The sequence below is a fragment of the Pteronotus mesoamericanus genome, unplaced genomic scaffold (genome assembly GCF_021234165.1).
Source record: "Pteronotus mesoamericanus isolate MK-2021 breed Mesoamerican mustached bat unplaced genomic scaffold, CSHL_Meso_final contig_263, whole genome shotgun sequence".
Taxonomy (NCBI): Eukaryota; Metazoa; Chordata; class Mammalia; order Chiroptera; family Mormoopidae; genus Pteronotus; species Pteronotus mesoamericanus.
Genome location: NW_026555112.1, coordinates 11652360 through 11672313, shown reverse-complemented (window position 1 = coordinate 11672313; position 19954 = coordinate 11652360). Strand labels below are relative to the sequence as shown.

General features: G+C 34.8%; 1 protein-coding gene across 1 annotated transcript in view; it reads left to right on the top strand.

Annotated features, from left to right (window-relative positions):
* Window positions 1–19954, top strand: part of CFAP54 (cilia and flagella associated protein 54) — a 245943-nt gene that overhangs the window by 96475 nt on the left and 129514 nt on the right. Inside the window, exons 27-33 of the mRNA XM_054574504.1 lie at window positions 2917–3045; window positions 4901–5015; window positions 6776–6865; window positions 7543–7669; window positions 12641–12755; window positions 13117–13214; window positions 17166–17396. Of these exons, the coding sequence (XP_054430479.1) occupies window positions 2917–3045; window positions 4901–5015; window positions 6776–6865; window positions 7543–7669; window positions 12641–12755; window positions 13117–13214; window positions 17166–17396 (905 nt within the window). The remainder of the gene's footprint in view (window positions 1–2916; window positions 3046–4900; window positions 5016–6775; window positions 6866–7542; window positions 7670–12640; window positions 12756–13116; window positions 13215–17165; window positions 17397–19954) is intronic.

The following is a 19954-nucleotide window of genomic DNA, read 5'->3' as shown; positions in this document are numbered from 1 at the left end:
CCTTCAGAACAAAGAAACACCATTCCGAAGCAGCTTGTTGCTTGCAATTTGCCAATAGCAACTTCTGCTGAAAAACCAATCAACCAACCAACCAACCAAACAACCAACAAACCAACCAATCACAAGCCTAATTCTGCTTATCCAGGTACTTCACAACATGTGTCTACTAATAGGGAGGAGCCAGGAGAGGGAAAGGATGTGGATATAGAAGAGGAGGGGCAACCAGTAGAGCAGGATCACTGAAAAGGCAGGAGGTGATGGGATCTGAGCATGTGCAGGAGGGATTAGTATGGACAGAAATTCACCTCTCCCCTCTAACAGGTGGAAAAAAACAGTTGTAGTTACAGGTGAGTGTGTAGGTAGGTTTGTGGACTGGAGGTAAGCTAGTTCCCCTACATTCCTCTGTGAAAACGAAGCAAGGCCATTTGCTAAGTGTGAAGAGGTGAAGAATATGGGAGAATTTCAGAGACGTGAGGAGAATGGGAGGGTTTGTGACAGCCCCTGTGGAAGATGGGACGGAGTGCTGACCTCGAGTAGGGTTCCAGCCAGCATGGGGGGCCCAGTGGAGGCCGAAGTCCTTGAATTCACATGCCCTCTTTCTTGGCCTTGTGTGATTTTTCTCCTGTAGCACACGGCAGCGTGGGGCTGGCTCTGCATTTCCTGGTTTTCCCATCCATGGCTCCACTGCCTTTCCACCCACCTGAGGAATGATACTGAGATTCAAGTGATGTTATTATGCAAATGACCTTGGATGTTCTGGACATTTTAAAAAATTTATTGATTTGAGAGAGAGAGAGAGAGACATCAATTTGTTGTTCCACTTACTTAGCATTCATTGGTTGATTCTTATATGTGCTCTGACCAAGGTTGTGCCATGGAACGCACAACCTTGGCACATCAGGGTGACTCTCTCACCAACTGAGGTACCTGGCGAGGGCTGGACATGTTTTTAAAAAGTAAAGTATATGTTAGTTTAGGATTTTGCTATATATATATTAATAGCAGGATTTTGTTGTTAGAACTGGTTTGTCCCAAATTGATATATTGAGAATTGTCATTCCAGAAGCTTCCTCCAGCATGATCACTAATTCCAGAACCTTAGACTAGTCCTGAATCCCAGATTTCAGGTGTTCATTTCATGTAACACATTTTTAATATGGATTTTCTCTTCTGAAGCCCAATTAGTCAACTGGCTGTTTCATTTCTCTGTTTAAAAAATTGGTAATCTTTTCAGATGGCTCAGTCTTTCTTCTATAAGCAGCAGTAGCTTTTCTACAAGTTGCCAGAATTCTAAATGAAGTGCCACTTCTGAGATACATCATCTTCAGTGTTTCATTATTTTCTCATTGTTAAATTACTATGCTAAACATCTGGCATAGTCTTCTTATTTCTGTTCGTTTGGTATGTTAGGTAGAATTAGTTCTATTTTTCTTTTGATTTGAAAAGTTCTTTATCATGTAGTGTTTTCTGCTGGCATATTATAACAAGGGGGAGAGATGACCTAGTACTCCATGAGCCTAGGACCTAAATATGCCGGAAAGCAAAGTTGAGTGGAGAACACACATTAGCTCATTTCTGCTTTGTGATAACAACACTATCTCCCTTTCGTATCAATTTTGTAATGAGGTTGGACTGTTTCCCTGGCATTCAAGGCCCTGCATGACTAACCCCATGTACCTTTTCAGACTTCATTTCACCACTTTCCTTCCCACTCTTTGTTCCGCAGTCAGCATTAGTTCACCACCATTGCACTGGTCCCACTGAAATATTTCCAGTTTTTAGCACCTTGCATTAACTTGGTTTTATCAGGTTTAAGCAGCTAGTCACTCCCCCCCCCCCTCCCAGCCACTTATTATATCCTTCCCCTGCTTGGAAAGTAACAGTTGTTAATTATCATAAATACTGACTTATTCAACTTAACAGAATGCATCTACATATAACAAATCCATACAAGCTTATTTGTGCCCATAGAGGCTCACCTTATGGGGTTCACAATGAGTGTGTTCCCTTCATGTGACCCCTCACTGCACAGACTCTATGCAAATCAGATTGCCAGCCAGGGAAGCTTTCTTGGAGCTGATACTAGAGCCCAGGTTTTAATGACCAGGTTACGTTAATAACCTGGCATTACCATCATAAAGTGGGGCAGCTGTTCTGGCAGCTGGCTCAGCTGTGGGAAAGCATGAAGTCCTGAAACCATGGTGAGTGTCAGAATATATGCTTGGCTCGATATTTTGTGAACTTAAAATACAAGGAAATGAGTGATGAACACTTACGCTGGAGAGGTAGGTAAGGGCCAGGGTCGGGAAGGCCAAAGAATAACAATAGGAACGGGGGATGCGCATGAGAGCGGCAGAGGGAGCCATGCCCCCTCCTGTGATCAGTGTCTGCTTCCCCTGGGGTCCATGGAGAATCTGTCAAAAGCAGCTTAACTCTAGCTTCGTCCACAACCAGATGCCTTGTAAATCGTTTACTGATATAAATGCCCCCTCCAACACCGTGAGGTGAGGTCAGCAATTGTGCCATGTCACGTTGAGAACAACTCAAGACAAGAGGTTATGTTTCTGTGGCCTTTAAGAATGATTTTGCTTTACCATGGACCTTTTAAGAAGAAACATTTTCTGACTCGTTAACTTATTATACCAAAATATGTATGGTTGTTTATCCCAGTGATATGGGGTGTTCATTATTGATGGGATTCCTATTATTTGTCCTTGTCTTAAAATGGTGGGACCATACAGTTTTAATTCCAGGGAAGTATGTTCTGAGGTAAAGTTCCAGTTTCCTTAACAGAAACAGGGAAATTCTTAGACCCAAAACATTAGTGCGATTTTTGAGTTTATGAAAGATGATGCAAGACACTTGGAAATAGACAAGAGTTTCCAACAGAGATAACTAGTAAATATTTTAAATTAGATTCTGCGTTCATGGAAGGAATATGACCTGGCAGTAATTATTATAAATTATGGAAAAAAGGTGTTGGACATCACACCAGAGTGCAAATCTCCATTTGGTATGACTGACCAAGAAGAAATACAAGAGGAGGTAAGTGTTTTTGTTTCTCATCACTAAGCTTATATTTAGCTGAGTCTTTTAAGAGGTTGTGTATTATAAGTAAACTTATTTAAAAAATTGACCAGTATTTAATTTGTTATATTTACATAAAAGAAAATGAATACATGGTGAAAAGCTTCTTTTCCTCCACCTTTTTTGTGATTAAAAAATAAATAAAAAGAAAGCTATGCTAGAATGCTGAAAAGTTCCCCATCACCAGTACTGATCATCAGTTAGGGGTTGATAGTGAGACTACACCCGTTTGGACCTTGGACTAAAAAACCTGTAAAGTCTCTCCTGAACTGAAGATTTTATTATTCTGGGTGCATCATTTTCTGTAGTAAATACATGTCAGACCTTTTTACTATATTCAAAGTAGATTTCCGAAACTCACCGTCACACCTAAAGTGTCTCCTTTATGAGACTGCTAATGTTTGAGATGACTTTTTAATATCTGCTTCCCAAGCATGGGTCTTGTTAGAGTCTGTTTTATTGCCTTTCCTATAAATTATATACGTAAATGTTCTTGTAGATCAAATTTGAAGTGTTGCTTAGTTTACCAGATTTCTGAGGGACACCAGGAATTACTTGAAGCCCCTTCAGTAACTGGGGTGGGGATAGAGACTAGCACCCCCAAGCCTGCTTTAGTTGGAATAGCTGCATTTCTATCTCTATTATATATTGAGTTTCCAAGTAAACATTTGTTTGTCACAAAAAACTTCAACTATGAGCACTGTTTTCCTGGATGAATATTTAAGCCATGATACTTGTTGTTTTGAAGGGGTTTGCTTGGCCTAGAGAGAGTTTTGATTACGCTGGAGGCAGTTTGAGGGGGTTTTTCACCAAGTATTTGCTCTCAGACCCTATCAGCCATTTCCTTCTTATCACCCTGGCTTTAATTAAGGACACTGTCCCTGCACATCGTTGTAGGACAGGGCCCCATGCCTCTTTGCTTAAGAGTCCCGAGTCCAGCAGAAGTTGTGACACTTCCTTCTGACTAAGCCTGTGGGACTGAGATCATTATAACCATTCAAGGTTACTTTAAGCCTAAAGAGGCTTGGGTGGCTTTTGTAGCTTTTGTTTTTGTTATGAGAACAGGAGAAATTAACCAGTCAGTTCTCAATGTTGGTAGGGAGCCTGAACACATCCCCACAAATTTTTAATCCACTAATTATTGACCCTATTATGTTTCGATGAAAGGCAAAGCAGCAAAGGCAATTAGCTGAGTTGTAAAGAAGCTCCTCTAGGAAAAAGAAAGGGGAAAAAAAAACAAAAACTGGTATGTTTCTGAGGGCATGCTGGGAATTTTCTTTTGAGGATTTTAAAAGCCATACTCCTGACTCCTTCTGGGAGAGTGTGTGTGTATCCGGGTGCTCGTTAGGATGGATGGAAGTTACTGGGAGGAAGGAAGAGAGAAGAAAATAAATATTTTGGTCAACCTCCATAAAATATTGAGCACTGTGCCTGGCATTTAGTTAGAACACAATGAATGGCATTCTTATTTTTTAAAATTGAATTTATTTGGGTGACATTGATTAATAAAACCATGCAGGTTTCAAGTGTACAACTCAGTAATACTTCAACTGCACACTGCATTGTACACTCACCACCCAAAGTCAAGTCTCTTCCTGCCACTGTTTATTCCCCTTTGCCCTCTTCCACCTCCTCTCAACCCCCTCTTTTCCCCCTGGCAACTGTTAATTCATGTTGTTTAGCCATGTAGATCATAGTATTATTTACAAGTACAAAAACATAATTTTAAGAATGTTAGATAATTTTAAGAATTGAAAATGACAATTGCAAAAACATATTGAAGTACATTCTGAAATTTAACCAATGTTTCCAGGGTTCTTCTAAGAAGTCTTCCAAGACAAAGAAGCCACAGCAGATAATATCACCTGAAAAAATAAATGAACAGCTGGTCTTGTTGGAGACACACCTTCTCAAACTGACAAAGCAATGTAGTCATTTTTTTTTCTATCTGTGTACTTCTGTTGAATAGTATAACTTTTTAAAATAAGAAAATACTTTGCTAAAAGGATTAAGAGGATGTTAGCATTTGGTAAACCCTTTAAGGTTTATACTGGCTTTTGTATTATGTCAATAATCCTTATAATATTCTGTTAATAAGGGATTGCTTACTGCTTTTTACAGATGTGACTCATAAAGATTGTGTGATTTATTTAGGATTGCATAGCTAGCTTGCATTTGAGCCTAAATCTTCTAAAGCAGGGTAGCTCAACCTTGATACTCTTGCTAGTTTGGGCCAGATAAGTATTTGTGTGGGGGACTGCCCTAGGCATTGTGGATGTTGATCGGCAACCCTGGCCTCTATCCATGGACACATAACCTATCATTTTCCCAGCCTTGACAACAAGCTGGGAGGGAAATGTTGCCAAATGTGTTGGTTGGGGAGGGAACGTGCAAAATTGAGAATCTCTGCTCTAATAGCAAAAATGTAACTGAGAAATAAAGAGGGAGCATGAGGGGTCTTAATGTGTGAGTGATGGAACCAAGGTCTACTGAAGTGAAAGATTAGTTTAATTTCAGGTTATTGTGCTGTATAGTGATATGTTAACACAATGATTGGAATTTTGGAGTTAGCAATTTGGAAATCTGCTTAAGAAATTGATTTAGTTTCTGGTGATAACTATTACCACATTTTTAAAAAGCAGGTACTTCAGGTCCTCTAAGAGAACAAGAGAGTACCTAAATTTCTCTTCAGTGGGAGACTCCCCTTTTGGCCCCCTTGGTCTTTCAGGAAGTGCCTATACTTGAAGAACTCTGTGTCCCTACCTCACCTTTCTTACTGTGGGTCTCGGTTTTATCTGGGTGGCTGTAATGCTTTGGGATTCCCTGACTTGGACCTCTCATCATTCTCCGTGTTACAAGCTGAATTTTGAACCCAATGCTCTATTAGTCACATAACCAGTAAACATAGTTTGGGGAAAGCTGAAATTGCCTAGTTATATATAAAATTATAATTCCTTACAATGTAAGGTGTTCTAGAAATGTGAATTATTCTTTTCATATTATCGAAAAAGAGAAAAACCTCTCACATTTTACCGGTAAACACAGTATAATGTTACTAATTTTACTAACTAAACAATAGATTCAGTAACAAAAGAATAATAAAAATATTCGTTTTATGTAGTGCTTCCTGTGTACATATTAAAACTCATACAATCCTTACATAACCATTGTATGCAGAAAGTATTATTATTATTATTCCTTTTTTAAAGATAAAACTGAGGCGAAAAGAAGCCAAATAACTACTCGAGGTCTCATAACTAAAAAGTGTCCGGGTGACACTCTGAAGCTGGCAGTCTGGCTCCAGTGGCTGTGTGTTCATTATTCTATGCTTTACTATCTTTTAATGATAATCTAATAAAAAACAAAGTTGATGTAATTGGTAGGTTTCTGAGTCTGGGGTTTACTGATACACAACAGCTATTGAACAGGAGAGACACTTACTTGCCTTGGAAACTCTTTACCTATTTGGTAGCAGGCTCCTTGGTTCTTCAGGGGGGAAATGAGAGGAAAATGATTGAGATTATTAGATTTTTAATCTCTAAAATATGATTTAATTGACACTTTTAAGGCACAAAATTAAGAAAGCATACTTGGGTGTTTTCCTGTTTTTCATATCCTCCAAAGAACTTTTCTTTTTGGTTATTGATGTTAAACAGAACCTACAACTTATTATTATTTTTTACCTTAGATGTTACAACTGAACTCTCAGGAGCAGAGGACCCTATATTTCTTTACCCTATAGTTTTAAATTGGTCAGTCAAAGGTGCTGTGAAAGAAGGTGGGTGACCTAAATGTATATGTGCTGTTCACTTGACCTATTATTGAAGGTCATTTATTCTGCGGATTTTGTTGTTGTGTGATACTTGGAGGTCTCACCTGTTCCAGGCAGAAGATTTGGGGTTATTTTTACCCATTCAGAGTAATTCATACTCTTGATTGTCAAATAATGAAAAAGACCTAAATAGGTGCCTGATAGAGAGTGTGGGAAGACAGAACCTTGAGGGTGGCTTATTTGGGTAGCAAATAGTTTTGTTCTAAAACACAAAAACTAGGAATTGAAAAATGTGTTAGTGATCTTTAAGTCCAACTATGAAGACGTAGCAACATTATTGCTCAGCTCAGAGTGCAATACAATAATAATTAGGGTAGCTATTAATTTTAATTATTATCAGAGATTTTTTTCCCAACTAGTTGTACATGAAAGGCCACTTTTATGAAATCTTTCTTAACACTGAGATATTTGGAAAATAAAGGAAATATAGACTGTAATGGATTATTTGATTTTAGAAAAACAATAGTTCTTGCCAAATTTATTCCTACATATTTTTTGAGAAATCTTAAGAGCAGGTTAATAAACTTGCCTGTTAGGACAACATGATTATTAGTAATAGTAACTTTTTAGCACCAATAACTAAGTGTATTGGTAACTATATATGTGCTTCCTTGTTTTCATAGTCATGAAATTTAAGCAGAGACCTAGATTCCTGGAGTTTTTTACGCAAATTATGCTAAAATGTATCAATGATGAAAAATTTTACCTTGTGGTGGAGATAACAAATCCTGTCTGTGACTTCTTGAAAAGGTACTTATAATATCTGTTTTATTGCTACTAACAGCTTTAAAAAATGAGTAACATTGTCACATAAAGCTATATAAGGTGGATGAAAAAGAGTGTAGGACATAGACATTTAAAACAGCCACTTGGGATATAGTGAGATTTATGTCCATGTGTGTAAATAAATATAAAAATTTTATAAAACTGAACTAAGGAATAAGATTAGAGCATGTTTATAATTGCAGCAGGAAATAAATTAGGCCTTTTTTGCTATTGATTCAAGATGGGTTATAACATCTCTGGGCCATCAGCTCCTCACACATAGGCTTCTTGGCCCCGTTTTGGTCATTTATTATGTTTTTCTAATTCCTCTACATTAGCAAGCAGAGCCATTCCTTGGGGTCCATTTGCATATATGAATGGGTAGTTCCTCAAATAGAAGTAGTAAAACTTAAAGCTATTGTCCTTGTTCTCTAAGCTTGAGTGGTTCTCTTTGCCCCTAAATAAAATTGTAGTGTTTCATGCCAGCTAAGAGAGATGCCAATGAACCCAACTTTTATTCCAACCACTGGGTTTTACTTTCACCACTATGCCTAGATCTATCTCATTTTAGTAATAAGAAGCATCAATAACATGGAGTCTATTTAAAAAATGCCAGCAGAAGAGACATATCATCATAAAAACATACAGGAAAATAATCTTCCTTAAAATAGGTATTTCTATTATTGGAACAAGCACTTGGAATATATGTGCTTCATATTTTCAAAAGATAAGAGAGGAAATTGCTTGCATTAAATGAAGCAGGCCATAGTAATAAGAGAATTGCTAAGAATTAGAAAGTTCCATTACATTTTTTAAAAAACATAGCCAAAATTAGATCTTTAGAAGCTGTAAATAATTTTCTTGATACCGAAGAAAATTAGAAGACACCATCACTGTGCAGTGTAATTTGGAGGACTGACCTTGGAGATCCAATCTAAGCAAAATAGATATTCTAAAAGAAGAAACAATGGCTTACAAGTGTTGCCCAGTAGTATAATAAAAGACCTGAGATTGAAAATTGAGCAATATTAAGTGAGTTCAAACTGAAGGTAATGATTTCAGTTTTAAGCCTGAGCAGATGTTTTAAGATGCTCTTCTGCAAGTCAGAGAATATAGAGGAGGGGTAGACGCAACACCTCGATTTCTGCTTTGATAGTGGTATGTCTTCTTTTTTGTTCATATGCTTAGCATGGTTTTACACAAAGAAATTTTCTCATATTGTAGCAGGCACATATGCAGCTGTATTTTCTTTCAACCTTTTGATTTTATGGTTTCTAGTTAATGTTTTAATCCATATAGATTTTTTTTTTGGTATGAGGATTTAGATTAACCTTTAGTTTGTTTTTCCCCCGATAAATATTATCAATTGTCCCAGTAATATTTAAAGGATGTTAATTTTTGTTAGTTGATTTTAATGCCACCTATTCACATTCAAAGTGGATGATTCTACCAACAATGCTTATAAATCACAATGAAGATATTTTATGAACTTTCATGTTCTATGTAACAAAAAGTCAAAGTATATGGAAATAACTTCTGAAATACAAGGCTAATTTGACAGAAACATTATATAGAGTTTAAGATGCTACTTTAAAAAAGAAATAGAAAGGACATAGAAAATATAACTAATATAATTAAGATTAATTTACTATATGTAGTCAATTGAGACTAAACACACTTTAAAACATTCATTAAATTTTTAAAAAATAGTATTTAAGCAGAAAAATAAAGCCCAGTAGATCACTCAGACTAAAATTTGTTAGGACCACTTTCTTTTACATTACAATAAAACAAATTTTATAACAAAATACATCACTGGCATATAAAATTATTGGATGAAAAAGGAAATTTAACTAAAGATATAGAGCCTTTTAAAAATAATGAGAATGAGAAACCCTAATATTGCATGTACTCAAAGCAGCAGTTAGAGACAAATTTTTAGCTTTAGAAGCTTTTATTACTAAACAGGAAAAATAAAATTAAATGAACTTTTATTGATTTTGCAAAATTAGAAAAATAAAATAAATCTAAGAAAGCAGAAAGAAGAAAATAAAAGTTGAAATTAATCAATTATAAGTTGGTTTTAAACTAGTTCAATTGAGAACTGCTGGAGCTGGCTCTCTAAAGATATAAATGACTTAGGTAAATTTCTGACTGTCATAAGAAAAAGCAAAATACAAGTAAGCCAAGAGAAAATAACCATAAATTTGAAGTGATTAAACAAACATTAGATAACAGTGTGTATAATTTAATATGAATAATTTGAAAATCTAATTGAAAGTGGTGATTATCTGGAAAACTTTAAGTTAGAAGAATTGATTGAAGCTGTAAAAAATAGGATAGCTCAGATTTTTTTAGACTAGTTCTTTTATATTTTAAAGAAACAGATAATTTTTGTTTTACATAAAGCTACTTCAGGATATGGGTATAAAATCTCCTAGTAAATTTATCACAGCAGGCTCTATAAAAAGTCAGTCAGAAATGGAAAATTATGGATTGTTTTTATCAGTACATAGAAGCGAAAATCCAAAATGTGATTCTTGGTTATAAATTCAGCACTGAAAATATAAATTTTATTCTTCATATAAATATAGGAGTAGGAAATCTGTAAGTATAATTTTCACCAGTAGTCAACAGAATCTTTAGTATATGCTAAAAGGTCATGTGAAATTCAGCAATCATTCCTCACAAATTAGGATTAACAGAATATTTTCTGTGTAAAGTAAGCTTTACAACTAGAAAACTTGTTATTCCTTCTATTAATGTTGTTTTGAAAGTTCTTGCCTGTGTTTTAAAATAAGAAATAGAAATTATGATTAGAATTTATGTGATTATCACATAATAGGATCTCAAAAATGTTTGTCAAATGAACCTATAATAAAGTACTCTGAAAACGAAGATAAGATGATTATATTTGCAAGTAATTTTTTTTAACTCTACAGCTAATTAACTGAAATCTATCAGAACTAATAATAGAATTCAACAGGATGGCTAGATGCAAAATTGCAAAATCAATAGCTTTCCTATATCAAATAGAAAGTATAATAACACAATTATCCCATTTCTGTGAAGTACAAGATTAAATTTATTAGGTGTTGTGAGAGGACTTGGGTGAATATAAAGAAGACCAAACATCCTTACTAAGAGATATTTTTAAAAAATGACTTGAATAAGTGGAGAGTCATAGTATATTACTCAATGGACAGATGGAATATTGTAAAGATTTCTATTACTTTCAAATTAATTATTAGATTTAATGCAATTCCAGTCAGGTTAGTTTATATGGAACAGACTAGAATAATTAAAACATTTCAAAAATTAAAAAGAGAAAAAGGGGAACTTTGTACTATCAAATAAAGTATAAAGTGTTTTTGACATAACAGGCAGAGAGCCATTGGACTCAATGTTCTGAGTCAGAAACATGCACTAATATAAGTGACCAAATAAGGAACAGACCATGAAATCAAAGATCAATAACGTTGACTCCATAAAAATGTAAAAAGGCTATTTTTTATAATAACATAAACAAAACAACAGCAGTCAGAACTAGGAGAAAGCATCCTATGAGAGGCTGAGCTGTGAAGGAGTTTAATTTATTCAGTGGATGAGAGTTCTGAGCACAGGCGAGAATGCGAGAGGATTGGGAAGATGGTAGCCCAAGTGTACCTGCATGATCCCTTCTCCTTCCCCTCTTTTCCTGGAATAGAGCAACCAGGTCAAGGATTCTGGTGGGATGGGGTGGGATACGGAGGAGGTAAGAAAGAGATGAAGCTGCTTGGAAAACAGCTGGCAACCACTTTCAAATTCCCTGTTGCAAAGGAGGGATCTCCAAATGCCCAGTGGTCACTGGTCCAAACTTCCTAGTTCAGGCAGACAAAACATTCGCCAAGATGAGTATCAACTAGATGGGAGATTATTTGGAATTGCTGCAGCTGGGCTGGAGTTCCATCCAACAAAAAGATCCAGGACGATCATCATCAAAATTGAAGCAAGAGGCCAATGGCCAGTGGGACCGAGATGAATTTGGAACATTTATCCCATTTCTATGAAGTACAAGATTAAATTTATTAGGTGTTGTGAGAGGACTTAGGTGAATATAAAGAAGACCAAACATCCTTACTAAGAGAGATTAAAAAAATGAATAAGTGGAGAGACATAGTATATTACTCAATGGACAGATGGAATATTGTAAAGATTTCTATTACTTTCAAATTAATTTATAGGTTTAATTAAGACTGACCCACTCATTTTGTTAGGCTTGCATTGATGGGACCCTACATTTTATTCAATTCAAGCTTTGGATTCCGTTTATCATGGTACAGCAGGGTTTTGCTATACTTTCCAAAAGACATAAATTTTAGGAACCATATAAATTTCAGGGAAAATAGGTGATAAGTGTCAATAGAGGACAATCATGAGAGACTTCATAATAGTTGCCGAGTTGGTCAGATTATCATAGGGGTCCATGGCAGATTAAAAAAAAACAAGGTTAAGAATTCCAACAGGTGATTGGGGGAAGGGAGAAAATTTAGTAGTCATCTAAAATGCTTTGTTGGCATCCAGAGGCGATAATGGCTGGAAGCTGGCACATGATGGCACCACAAAGACTAAAATTTATTGGAAGAAAGGGTGCTTGTCTAGGGTCACTCATGTAGTTATCTTCTGAGTTTTATAGTGAAGTGTTCATGTTTTATTTCTGGTCCAGTTATGTTTTTTCTACATCACACATCAGCTCTAATAACATTTTATGGTACGATTTACACTGTGCTCTTTTGAGGGGCCAACTACTCCTTCATGACCAGGAACGTCGCAGTCTACTTTTTGCATGAGACACAAACAATTTTGGATATTTTTCTTGTATGATTTTACTGACAGCATTCATTAAAGATTTATTACTTTGGTATAGTTTTGCAATTCTTGAAGATCCTTTTAATTGACTCTACCTTTTTTATATAGGAGAAATGAGTCCCTACTTAGAATTAAAAAAATGAGGTACAAGGACAATATTTTGAGTAAAAGGGCAACTAAATCTGGAAAGAACTTCAAAGCTGCAGTAATGGAGATTGGGAGAGTAAGTTTCATATGAGTTTTGAATTTTGAGTTAATGAAATGAAGAGATTTATGTATCTACAGATTATTGGCTGCATTAAAATGTATTATAACATGAAACAGAAGGAAATTCTATGATGCGTAACTTTATAATTATACAATACATTATAATTCTTAAGTTCTCATATGGATATTTTAATAATCATATTTTTTGTCTACAGGGGTATTTTTGTTACTTTTGGTAATAATTTTAATCAAGGGGTGTAAAGGAACCACTGTATTTATTTTAATATCAAGAGATAAGCATTAGAGTATGAGTAAGTTTTATTCAATAGTATTCAGAATTTTACTTTGTAACATTTTTTGTTTTCTTCTATATTAAGACTACAGAAATACAAAGAAGAAGAAGTAAAAAAAAGGAAACTCTAAGAGACTTTTTTTCCAAAAATCCATATGTTTTAGAAATGGCAGAACATGAAAGGTATTAATTTATTATTTAATTAATTCAATAAACATTTACTTGATCATTACTATGTGTTGGGCATTATTTTGGGATGTAGGGATACCCTGGTTAACTAGACAGATAAGATCACTACCCTCAAGGAGCTTCGATACTAATGCAAGTAGCACAGTAAACAAGGCAATTAAAATGTTCATAAATTTTAAAAAATAAATCAACAGGATGCTATGCTACAGAGTAATTGGCCTGGGGTGGAGGTGATGGCGGCAGTAGTTTAGATAGGGTGGTCAGTCAAAAGACCAAATTGGACCAATAAAAATACTTTTTATTGTTGGTGGACCTAATGTTCTCGTTGACAAAACTTAAACAATAAAACTTAACATGGTAAAATGTTTAGCTTCTGTTTTTATGAGTATGCATTTATGATTCCTATAAACTCTTTATATATCTTACCTTCATTATGTAATATCTTTCTTTACTCATTTATTGATTTTGATCTTAATTTTTAACTATAGATATTAATAGAACCATTCTCACTTTCTTTTTGTTTGCATTGGCCTGTTATCTGATTGTTTCTTTGCTTTTTAATTTAAAATATGACAAATTTTAGGTGGGTATAGAAAATGATATAAATGAACATATGCAGGTAACCATAAAAATATTTCAAACACAGTTGAAATTCTCATACATCCCTCTCAGAAGACACCTCCATCCCCTTTATTCCAGAAGCAGTTTATCAGGTTTGTGAGTGACTTGATACTTCAATTATATATGTGTATAAGCCTAAATAATATATTATTTTTTACAATCTGCTTTGACAGTTTGCTGTTTTTCCTCAATATTATGTTTGTGAGATGTTTTTTCATGTCGATTACACGTCTAATTATTCATTTCACTTTTGTATAGTATTCCGTTATATGAATAAATAAAACTTTATTCAGTCTCCTGTAAACGGACATTTAAATTGTTTTTAAATGGAGTGAAGTTCCCAAGAAATGAACATCTTTGTTTTTTATATCCATTACTGGATGTTGCCTAAGTTGCTTAAATTTTCATGAGTGGTGTTTCAATTTTCCGTTATTCACCATCTTCACCAACCCTTGATATTATTATCAATTTTCAAATTTTTGTGAAACTATGAGATGTAAAATTTTATCTCTTTGATTACTGATGAGGTTGGGCATCTTTTCATATTTTTATTAGACCCTAGGGTTTTTGTAGTCTCAGGAGTGCTTGTTTAGATATTGGCACGTTTAAAAACTTTGGTTTTTTCCTCATTTATTTTTAGAAGTTTAGATATTAATGTCTTTCCCACTTTGTGACTCATCTATATACTTGTACATTTTAAAGTTTTTAAAAAAAATCAAAAGTTGTAATTGCTAATGAAGTCAATTGTAACGATATTTCTATTTATTGTTTTCTGAAATTCTCTAACTGGAGGTAGTAAGGGTATTTTCTTAGTGAGTTTAAATTTTTGATTTTCACATTTAGGAATTCAATTCAACTACAGTTTAATTTTGTGAATTGAGGGGAAAGAGTTCCCCTGCCCCTTTTTAGTTTCATTGTAGGCACCCACCTGGCTAGCCTCGTTTATTGAGTAGATCACTGTCACTGTTGTCATTTGGTAAGTGTTCATATGTGTCATTTTGGGGTTCTTTTACATCCCATTAGTCTGTTTATCTACTCCTGAGGCAACATCACACCATCATACTCTAGCTTTAAATTAAGTCTTGTCTGATAGGAAAAGCCTCTCCAGCATGTTCTTTTCCTTCATTTGTCTTAAGTCTTGGATATTTTTCCACAAAATAGTTTGGAGTAGCTTGTCAAATACTACAAAAATCTTGTGATTGTGATAGAGATCGAATTGAATATATAGATTCATTTAGGAAGTTTTTTAAAAAAGCAATATTGAGTCTTTCTATTAGTAGGTGGACCACTTAGGTCTTAATGTAATGCCTTCAGTAACTTTTTATGATATTCTCCATAAAAGTATTATACATCTTTTGTTAGCTGCATCAAAGAAACACTTTTTGTGTTAGTGCAAACAGTATTTTAAGATTACATTTTGAATGCTTTTATTCTTATGTATAGGAATATAACTGATTTATAAATAACTTGATCTTTTGTACAACTTGACAATTTATTCATAGTTACAGGTTTTTGTGTAGACAGTCAAATTATAAATAGAAATGAAGGTTTTGCTTATTTCTTTCTAATGCTCAAACCTCTTATTTCCTTTTCTTGTCTAGCATATAGGTTAGGACCTCAAGTTTAATATTGAATAGAGTTTGTGATAATAGACATCCTTCTTGTAACATGCATTTTAAAAAACTTTATTTTCAGGTAGCTGTACATTTGCATGCAGTTACAAGAAATAATACAGAGAGATCTCATATATCCTCCACCCAGTTTCTCCTAAATTAACTATATAACTATAGCACAGAAGTATAGCCAGGAAATTGACAATGATATGATCCATGGACCTTATTCAGACCATAATAATTTTACATGCACACATCTGTGTGTGTATATTAGTTGTATGCAATTTTATCGCTTTTGTAGAATTGTGTGTCTGTCACCGTGGTCAAGATTCAGAGTAGTTCTATCATAAGCATCCGCCCCCCAACCCCATGCTGCCTTTTTGGAATTAGAGCCACCTCCCTTCCCCTCCCCCTCCCAACCTCTGGCAACCATCAATTTGCTTTCCACCTATAATTTTGTCCTTTCAAGAATGTTCTAAAAATGGAATCATACAGTATGTAACTTTCGGAGATTGGCTTTCTCTTTCCTCTCAGCATAGTTACTCTGAGATCCACCCAAGCTGTAAGAATAACTAGTTCACTTATTATTACTTAGTTGTGTTCTGTGGTACAGATGTACCACAATTTGTTTAACCATTTACCCTTTGAAGGACACTTGGTTTCCAGTTTTGGCTGTTAAGAATAATGATGATATGAACATTCATGTACAGGTTTGTTTGTTTTTTTTTAATGTGGACATAAAGCCTTTTTTTTCTGGGGTAAAATGCCCAATAGTACAATTACTTGGTTGTATGGTAAGGGTACATTTAATTTTGTAAGAAATCCCATACTCTGATTTGGCCCTACCTTTTTACATTGCTACCTGCAGTGTATGAGTATTCTCATTTCCCCTCATGCTTGCCAGCATTAAATGTTACCACTGTTTCGTATTTTAGGCATTAAAATAGGTGTTAGTGATATTTTGTGGCTTTAACTTGCAATTTTCTCATGGCTAAGGGCATTGAACATCAGGTAGAATGGCACTGCCCAATGGGACAGCAATGTTGTCAACAGTAAAAAAGAGTTGAGAAAAGTATTTTGAAGAAATGAAGTCATGCCATATAAACAACTATGTGACAATAAAAGTAGTTGGACTACTTTGAGATTTTGATAGAAATAATTTTAAGCAACTGTGTATTATACTTAAAATATGAACTATTAGATAAATTTTGAAACAGCTTTTTCAGAGCATATTGAAAGTTATTTATGAAGTTATTTCACTTATCATTGACTGATGTTTTATTTCCTTTTACAGTCTAGCTAATGTTAGAAAAAAAATTGCTTCATTTTTTTTTCTTAAGGAACCATACAGAGAAATGATTTTCTTGTTCAATATTGAAGTTGGTTGATGAATGTGAACAATTATGTTATAATTTATTTCTCTAGTCTTAGTGGCCTTTTGGTTATGAAAAAAGAAAAAAGCTCTGTTTGCTTTGAGCTTAGGACACAGACATCAGAGAGAATTGGAAAAAATATGTAGTGACTTCATCCCTAGTGTTTATTCTGGTGCCTTCTTTATTGTCCTATTTTACATTTTCACCACTAAGTAAATGATAAATAAGCCAGAAACATTTGACTGTAAGTGACTTCTTCATTATGTACAAATTGGAATCATTCCTCTTTGAATATCTGAAAGTGTGTGTAATTTCAAAACTTCTTTGTCCCTTGGCAGAAATAAGAGAACTGATGTTAGAAAAATAGCACTTCGAGTCCTGCTGGATAACTTGAATCCTCTAATACTTAATTATGTTAAAAAGAGGAGGTTCCATCAAATATGTCTTGAAGAGATGCCTTGGAAGGCTCAGATGAACCTGTATCTGGCAAATACACACTTCAACCTGTTTTTAATAAAGCTAGGGGAGCGTCCAAAGATGAAATTTGGAACTTCACATAAAATAGTCAGGTATAGTATATTATCAATGAATAATACTTGTAAAGTTTCAAGATCATGGATTGTATTTGTATGTTCTGGGCTCCAATGTTAATAATAACTTAAAGAGATTTAGAGAGTGCTTTTGTCTTTCCTGGCCATTGATATATTTCTTAATTTCTTATCCTAGAATCTTCCCCAAATAGGTGATGGATATAAGTGCTTATGAAGTACTAATCTGCATATATCTTGACTATGTTTCTCAGTATTGATTTCAGTTAAATGAGAAAAATATCATTCCAAGAAAAATTTAATATTGATTGTACAATAATTGCAGATATTAGCAGGTATTAGACAAATCTCTATTTCATTTAGAGATATTTTAAACCTCTCTGAATACAATGGTAAGCCTCTATAAACACAGGTCATATTTTCTCATAAAATACAAAGTTTCTACTGTTAATTCAAATTACATTTTTGAGCTTTTACTGAATGTCTTTGGCTAAAGTGTTATGGGGGATAACAAGAGATGGTAAATGCAAAAATGGAATACTATGCAGCCTTTAAAAGGTGGTGTAGAGTGTTTCAAAAAATACTTATTGAACCTCTATAAGATACAAGGTACTGAGATCGGTGCAATGGGCATACAAAGATGAGCAGGACATGCAAGTTAGAATCTGGTAGGGTAGATGAGAAATATTAATGAATAATTGCAGATAATGGTAGAAGTTGAAGTACTCATAAAATCTTCCTCGTTCCTGAGAAGGCTTTACCCTGGCTGAGACCAATAGGAAAGATTGCATGGGGAAGGGCCACTTGGCCTGACTCTTGATAGACAGGCAAGATTTAGAAATAAGTAGATAGGGAAGGAAGTACCATGCCAGGTCGATAGAAAATCATGATTTACTGCCCAGGTAGGATAAATGCAGGATGAGAACCCCAAAGGGTCTAACCAGAGTTTAGGGTATATGATAGGGAGTGGTATGAAATAATTACCAAGCAGGTCAGTACCAGATCATGGGGAATCTTAACTGTCTATTAAATCTGAGCTTTAATTTATATACTGTGGGAGATTATTAAGAGTTTTGAGCAGGGCTATGATAAGATATTTCTCTGGCAGCAGCATACCCAGTGGATTGAAGGAAGGAAACACTGGTGACAGATATATGAATTAAGAGGATATTTATTTCAATAATCCAGTGATAAAATATGCAGGTTGAAGTCGACAAAGGAACTTGGTCCCAATTTCTGTTTCTCCAGAGTTTTGATTAAAATCAGACTGAACCTTTGCAAAAATATCTAGATAAATTCCTTTCCTATGTAGGATAGACCAGATTTGCACTTAAGAAAGAGTTAGAAAAAAAGGTAAAAGGGATTGAGAAGTACAAATTGCCAGTTATAAAAATAGTCATGGGGACATAAAGTGCAGCATAGGAAATATAGTCAATAATACTATAATCATTATGTATGGTGTCAGATGGGTACTAAACTTACCAGGACGATCACTTCATAAGGTATATAAATGTGTAATCGTTACGTTGTACACCTGAAACTAACATAATATTGTATGTCAACTGTAGTTGAAAAATAAACTTAAAAAATAAAGCGACACAGTAAAAAAAAAAAAAAAAGTAGTCCTCATAAAGGTCAGACATTTGCTTTCCTAGGTAAAAAAAAAAGCAGTTAGATTGCCTGATGTGCAGGGAAGGCTTTGACAAAGCGACCCATTCATGAGGCCGTGAAAGGAAAACCGTTCAGATCAGGGGGGCTTTCTTACTGTTCTCTGAACAGTGAGAAGTCTCCTCTGAACTTCCAATCATACGTAACCATTCACGCATGATTACTTGGCAGCACAATGGTTAGATGGTGGTCAAATTTGTGTCCAGGTAACTTGGTGCTAAATTCAGTTTTATTAAAACCATTAATATATATACTCGGTATGTATGTATATCATATATATGTGTGTATGTATGGTGGAAGATTGTTTATTGCTTAGACCTTATTTATTTATTTTTATCCTCATATGAGGACATGCTTATTGGTTTTAGAGGGGAATGGAGGGAGGGAGGTAGAGGAACATCAATGAGAGAGAGAAACATCAGTAGGCCACCTCTCATACACACCCCTACCTGGGACCAAACCTGCAACCCAGGCATGTGCCCCAAACCGGGAATGGAGCCTTCTTTACAGGAAGGTGCTCCAGCCAACCAAGTCACACCAGCCAGGACTATGCATTATTTTAAAAGACAAACAAGCATTGATTACAGATACACTGGTATATATTGCAGTATAGGCATCATCACTGAGTTGTGTTTAAATCAGGCAGTTTTTAAGTCAACATGAATTGCTGTTTCAGAGCTTTAGAGCGAGTACAGATCCTCCATTCCCATCTTCATGGGCCCTTTCACCAAAATAGGCATCAATGTTAAAATTCCTAAGAACAAAGTTACATCATATAATTTTAACATGGAATAAAAAATTCTTTGGTTTGGTTAAATGCCAAATACATTATGACCCAAAATTTCAGAGCACTAATTCACAAGTTTTTAAAAAATTAAAGTCGTATTTGGCAGATTTAATTCAATTTTGCT